Source organism: Euphorbia lathyris, chromosome 10 (genome assembly GCF_963576675.1).
Source record: "Euphorbia lathyris chromosome 10, ddEupLath1.1, whole genome shotgun sequence".
NCBI lineage: Eukaryota > Viridiplantae > Streptophyta > Magnoliopsida > Malpighiales > Euphorbiaceae > Euphorbia > Euphorbia lathyris.
In genome coordinates, this window is record NC_088919.1 from 53,979,759 (window position 1) to 53,985,814 (window position 6,056).

Genomic DNA, 6,056 nt, shown 5'->3' on the forward strand with positions numbered 1-6,056 from the left:
AAAAAGAATTATGAAATTTAAAATGCCATTTTTTTCTCAATAAAACTACAAAAGACTAAAAAATACACCCACGTTAGAAGGTTCTAAACCAACATCTTATTTTCCTCAATAAAACTATAAGAAAAAAATTAAAAAATGCATCCACATTAGAAGGTTCTAAGAAATCACCTTATTTTATACCTATATAAAGAACACCTCAAGTTGCAATTAAATCATCTTATTCTTCTTCTTCATCTTCCATTTCTGCAACTTTGATAAATTTAGAAACATGAAGAATCAAACACCATACATTTTCTTCTCTGCTACTACTGCGTTAATTGTTCTTTTTTCACATTCAGCATCAGTTTCAGCTCATGTAGAAGTTGGTAATAATTTTTATATCCAATTATGTTTATAATTTCAATTAATTATTGGAGATTTTGAATGCAGAAATGGGTTAATTAATTAATTAATTGTGCAGAAGATGAGAGGGATTTTGATTACATAAGAGGAAGTGAAAAGGGACCTGAAAAGTGGGGAAAGCTTAAGAAAGAATGGTCTTCTTGCAACAATGGAAGTCTGCAATCTCCTGTTGATATGTCTAATCAAAGAGTCAAAATTATTAGAAATGCTGGAAATTGGAGGAGGAATTACAAACCTTCTAATTCTACTGTCAAAAATAGAGGTCATGATATCTCGGTACGGATTTCGAAATGTATTATTGTGTTATGATCTTGTTATGTGATTCATATATTTCATACAGTAGGGAGGGAATGATATGCGGGTAGTCCGTTGCCACTGAATACACTTTGAGGGTGCGGTGGTTCTTCATTTAGGAAGAGGGCTTAGAAACAGGGCGGAGACAAGGAGTGCCAAGGGCTCCGGCCTTTGAAATCACTCCAATCAGGGTTGGTTCCGACCCTTTGTTTTTAGCAAATTAAGAGTTTGGGATGCAAAATGGACCGCTATTTGTCACTATTTAGAAACACCTCAGATTTTCATGTCATAATCATATTATGATTATATGATATATATATATATATATATTTCACGTGGGTTTTTAAATCGGTTGCACTCTCGGCTTCCTGATTCCAAATGTCATGTAATCTTTGTAGACATCACACTTCCCCAAGCTTTCAGTCAACCAACCAATACCAAGAAGATTTCTTCCTTATAAACGTTCTGCTACGTCTTATTTCCAAGACTACGGTCGAACCTAAATCAATACTTGTTAGTCATTTCCAATTAATGACCTGCAAAATTTCTCTTTACTTTAACTCTCGACCTTTGTTCGAGCACGCACTGTGGGCTAAATGGTTCCCATAGTATCCATAGAGCTCTTCTATGGTGACATCCATATTAAGAGGGGTGATTTCAAGCCGCCCTTCACAAGAGATTGGGGGGTGTTGCAATGACATTCACGGATCGATTTAGGGAGTTTGAGCACTCACTGATCCTCGAAAAACATTAAATTCTCTATATATTATATATGATGTGAGAAATTAAATTAATTTTTGAAAATTCTATTAATGCTTATAATTAATGTTAATGATTCAGGTTCAGTGGGAGGGGAAAGAAGCAGGATCAATATATATAAATGGGACACAATACTTTCTTCAACAATGCCATTGGCATTCTCCTTCTGAACATACCATTAATGGCAGAAGGTATTTCTTTCTACTGTTTAATATTAATAAATAATAATAATAATAATAAATTTTTATATCTTTTCTTTAAAGTATATTTAACTCTAAGAAGGTTTGAATTTCACAAATAATTTAAATATGTTAGGTAAGAATTTTTATTTATTTTTTTTTGTATTTCATTATATGTTAGGTATGAAATGGAGCTTCACATGGTTCATGAAAACACAGACCCTAATGTCAAAAACAAAATAGCTGTTGTTGGACTTCTCTACAAGATTGGTCAACCTGATTCTTTCCTATCCAAGGTAATTAATCTTGTTTTTTTTCGGTCGGGCAGATTTCATCGCGCTATTTTTATAAATCCCAAACCAACATAAAAATAGGCGGACCGTTATTATTCGGTTTAAACTAACAAAATGTGTGAATTCCATGTTTTTTCAGTTGCTCAATGATGTAAATTTGGGTTCCATGATTAATCATGAACAAGGGAAAAATATGGGAATGGTAGATCCAAGAAATATCAAAATGGATGGCAAAAAATATTATAGATATTTGGGTTCACTCACTGTTCCTCCTTGTACTGAAGGTGTTATTTGGACCATAAACAACAAGGTAAATATATATATAATAACATTTTAATATCTATTAATTTTAGTTTATTGTGTTATTAGTCCATAATTAATTATTAATTACAAATTTGAATTTATACAGATAAGAACAGTTTCAAAAGGTCAAGTGAAAGCACTCAGAGAGGCTGTCCATGATGTAAGTGATTAGAATTTATTAATTAAGATATGATTAATTAAGTTAAACACAGTGATTATGAATTTATAATATAAAGTTTTGATGATTAAATTAATAATTTTGCAGTATGCAGAGCAAAATGCAAGGCCAGTTCAACCACTTAATAGAAGAGAGATTCAACTTCATGCTTGAGAGAGATATTAAAAGGATTTATTATTAACACCATTTCAAGATTTATTAGCAACATTTTATTAGAAATTTTGAATAGTACACATTTTTTATGAAATTTAATTATTTTTAATTATTTTTTTCATTGTTATGTGGCTATTCTTAATATTCTTTCAATTTTTTTTGTGGTGCTTCATGTTTATTAAATACATATATCCGAAATTAAAAAAAAAAAATACTTGGTTAGTGTTGTTTGCAGAATATTTCCCAATCTACTACTGGTTGAATAATATTTCTTAATAAGAGATTGTTTTTAAACGGTTCAAGAAAAGATGGTATGTAAATATGGTATTCTGGCTATGGATTAATCGGTGAGGAACTCCGCAATTTGCAAAGTTCATCCCATTACGGCGCATAGCGCAAAAAGGGCCACAACGGGATGACCTCCTTTACTAATTACGGCAGTCCCATCACCGTAATGAGTGATTACGACTGTAGAACCGCTGTTACTATGCGACGTAGATCTCATTTTTACCTGCACCGTAAAAAAAAAAATTAAAGATACAATTTTCACCAATTGGGGTGAAGAATGAGCCGTAATTGAAACTAATTTAACCACCGAGTTCAAAACATTCTTCGAAAATATTTTCCAAACTACACTATTTAGGTGTTTTTCCCCGGAATCCCAGCATAAGTTTTGGCATAAAAGGAAAGGCATTTACTTAATGTGTCCAAGAACTTCATTCATTCAAACAAGAAGAAACTTGAGTATATCAATACGATCACTTCCTGGAAATTCCCCTCCAAATAATCATAACATCAAACTCTCCTTCTCGTCCTTGCGAAGAAGATATAATTGAACGTGTACGTGTTACTTGTATCGATATTACTCGTGTAGAAATCCCTCGCATTTGCGAGTAAGGAATTGCAGAAAAGCATATGCACAAATAGCAGTGAATAGATAATCTCCAGGCTCATCCAACGTGGGATATGGCGCATTCTACTTATTTCAGAACATTTCAGATGGTGAAGTCTTGATACGTAACATTAACAGTTAATCAGAAGCTGGTCATCTCACCATCTCTTCGATTCTCGAAGAGCACGATGAAGGACTTCCACCGCGAGTCTGCCTTGTGTTGTATGAATTGCATTTTAGGCATTTGTGTGCAACTATATGGAAAATCACTTCAGATGTTTCCCCGCAGTCATTGCAAAGAATCCAAACCTAACAAATCATTCCGAATATCAAAATCGATATCTGGATAACTTACAGATTATCCATGCTCTCTTCCTTACCATCTTATTTTGATACATTTGAGGCATAGGTATTGAAGCAACCTCTTGATCGAGTTTTTCCCACACATTAGTCATATCGCAATATGATTTTGAGCAAACCGGACAGGCATACCTGCAATCACATACTCACATTTATTTAACAGTAGTGCAGAACATATAAGATCATATTATTCCTGAAAACTTACTGTAAATGTCTCTGCATCTCTTTAACGCATTCTAAATGTATCGTGTGTCCACATGGCAAAACAGTAATGTCTTTCGTTGTATCAAAGAGAAACTGTGATGACAGAATGAAAACAGAATCAGCATCGTTCTAGCTCTAGCAAATCACTTTCAGCACTCGCATTTACCTCGAAGCAAACGGGGCAATTGTGATGCATTGCCCTTTCCACGCAATTGTGTGAATCCTTCAATACTGTAGAATAGCAACATCCTATAACGGAAACAACACCCGTTAATAATAAAGATCGACACTAAGCAAGAACCAACCGGAGGAATCTCTCGATTATTTTGTATATGGGGAATCTTACCACATCTATTACAGTGGAAGAAGTTCTCCTCCCCTCCAGTTCTGCACCATAATATATTAGCAAACATTACAAACCAATCAAACGCAAAATGCTGCAAGCGCTATGATCGAAAATGTAAGTGCAGACAATAAGATAAACCTGCAGATTCCGCATTCATCACAGTGGTACTGCTGCTTAGAGACCTAGAAGAACAAAACGATATATTACGCGTTACAAAAACGAACAAATCCAAAATATTCAATGTAGAAACTATGTAAAGAGGCGCACACGCACGCACATCATCGTCGAAGAAATTGCATTTGGAGCAAAAATACTTTCCCATGCAAACTCCACACTGGATGCAGTTTTGCTGAACCTGTGTAGGGATGATTTAAAATCAGAATCCTGCACTAATTTCCATAGCAATAGCATTAATGAGAGAGGATACTTACATCTTGTTCTGTACCACACAAGGAACAGATTACCTGAAATAAGAATAAATAATAACTGTGTTCTTAATGATTCAAATCAATAACTAACAAAACATCAAATTGAATACAGATTCAATCCTAAGCTCAATGGAGTTCCTGGAAGAGGAAGAGCTAACAAAATATCAGAATTCATGTCTTTACTATTTCTCTAGTTGTTCTTTCAATAATATCCCTTCGGTTGAATTGAATTACAGGAAGAAACAAAGTATAAAATAGAATTAAAACAAAAGAACTAACCCGTTTCAATTCGTGACGAGGAACATCATGACGATCAAGGGGATTTACTTCCATAGAATTCTGTTAAAACAAAAAACAGTATTAATTAACTGTAAGATTTTGTTCGTCGGGGAGAAAAAAATGATAATTCTAGAGGAAATTGAATAAAAAAATCGAAGAAGAAACCTTAGATTCGTTGTGGCAATGTCTGCAATCAAATATATCATCGCAACAAGGAGCTCTGATCTTACATCTTCTTCGATAGTGCAAGCAACTTCATTCAAAAATTCATACAATAATTAGAACAATACTTACAAAAACTGAGCCAAATTCGAAGTTCTAAACATAAAAAGTGAGAATACTCGCGAAAATAGAAACATACCCGAAATCACCTAATCCGAGATTCAATGGAGATTCATCTTTCTGCGGACAATGAGACGTCTGCTCCATTATTTTCAGGTTGAGAAAAGTTCTTCAAATTTTCACCTGAAACTAAACTAATATTGATTCCCCATTAAAGGACGGGGCTAGATGAGGAATCGGGAAAAGATAAGGTCTTCGTCGGTGGTTTGGAAGAGGATCGGAGATCGACTGAAGAAGCCAATGAAAATATCTAAAGAAAAGCTGCCACACGCCCCATGAATTTCGTATAAATTACACATTAACCCCAATTTTCTAGTTTCTTTCCCTGCATTTTCCATAAATGATGGTGATGGATGGCCATTGGCCATATGATAGGATCCATACCTCAATTATTGCACGAGATTTTTTTTTTTTTCTTAATATAATACAGGATAAGGGACAAATTTTATCCTAAAGTTTTTATAAAGTATAAATTTAGCTAAATGTAGGGAATGGTCCAAATTTAATGCTAATAATTTTAATTGTACATTATCGAAAATTTAAAAAGATAGTTTAACTATTATTTAAGGGATAAAGTATTAAAGTAGATTTATGATTTTTGGACACGTAAAAAAATGACACTAATATAATATAAGTTTGACATT

General features: G+C 33.6%; 2 protein-coding genes across 2 annotated transcripts; one reads left to right on the forward strand and one right to left on the reverse strand.

Annotated features, from left to right (window-relative positions):
* The first annotated feature begins 225 nt into the window (after positions 1-225).
* Positions 226-2,783, forward strand: LOC136208891 (alpha carbonic anhydrase 7-like). The gene is made up of 7 exons (XM_066000183.1): positions 226-365; positions 461-678; positions 1,537-1,646; positions 1,816-1,930; positions 2,067-2,237; positions 2,337-2,390; positions 2,496-2,783. Exons 1-7 carry the CDS (start codon positions 269-271, stop codon positions 2,559-2,561), a joined length of 831 nt encoding a protein of 276 aa, XP_065856255.1. The 5' UTR covers positions 226-268; the 3' UTR covers positions 2,562-2,783.
* Positions 2,784-3,127: 344 nt separating this feature from the next.
* On the reverse strand, positions 3,128-5,753 carry LOC136208889 (E3 ubiquitin-protein ligase RZFP34). The gene is made up of 11 exons (XM_066000182.1): positions 5,432-5,753; positions 5,236-5,323; positions 5,071-5,130; positions 4,795-4,827; positions 4,641-4,718; positions 4,502-4,545; positions 4,364-4,404; positions 4,184-4,266; positions 4,019-4,110; positions 3,834-3,945; positions 3,128-3,762 (listed from the first exon to the last, which is right to left on the reverse strand). Exons 1-11 carry the CDS (start codon positions 5,497-5,499, stop codon positions 3,607-3,609), a joined length of 855 nt encoding a protein of 284 aa, XP_065856254.1. The 5' UTR covers positions 5,500-5,753; the 3' UTR covers positions 3,128-3,606.
* Positions 5,754-6,056: the final 303 nt, after the last annotated feature.

Coding starts and splice junctions, on each gene's coding strand:
- LOC136208889 (XM_066000182.1), bottom strand. CDS start 5,499: ATGGAGCAGACGTCTCATTGTCCGCAGAAAGATGAATCTCCATTGAAT. Junction 4,546..4,640: donor GCAATTTCTTCGACGATGAT/GTGCGTGCGTGT, acceptor TTGTTCTTCTAG/GTCTCTAAGCAGCAGTACCA. Junction 3,946..4,018: donor GAGATGCAGAGACATTTACA/GTAAGTTTTCAG, acceptor ATGTGATTGCAG/GTATGCCTGTCCGGTTTGCT.
- LOC136208891 (XM_066000183.1), top strand. CDS start 269: ATGAAGAATCAAACACCATACATTTTCTTCTCTGCTACTACTGCGTTA. Junction 366..460: donor TTCAGCTCATGTAGAAGTTG/GTAATAATTTTT, acceptor TTAATTGTGCAG/AAGATGAGAGGGATTTTGAT. Junction 679..1,536: donor ATAGAGGTCATGATATCTCG/GTACGGATTTCG, acceptor TTAATGATTCAG/GTTCAGTGGGAGGGGAAAGA.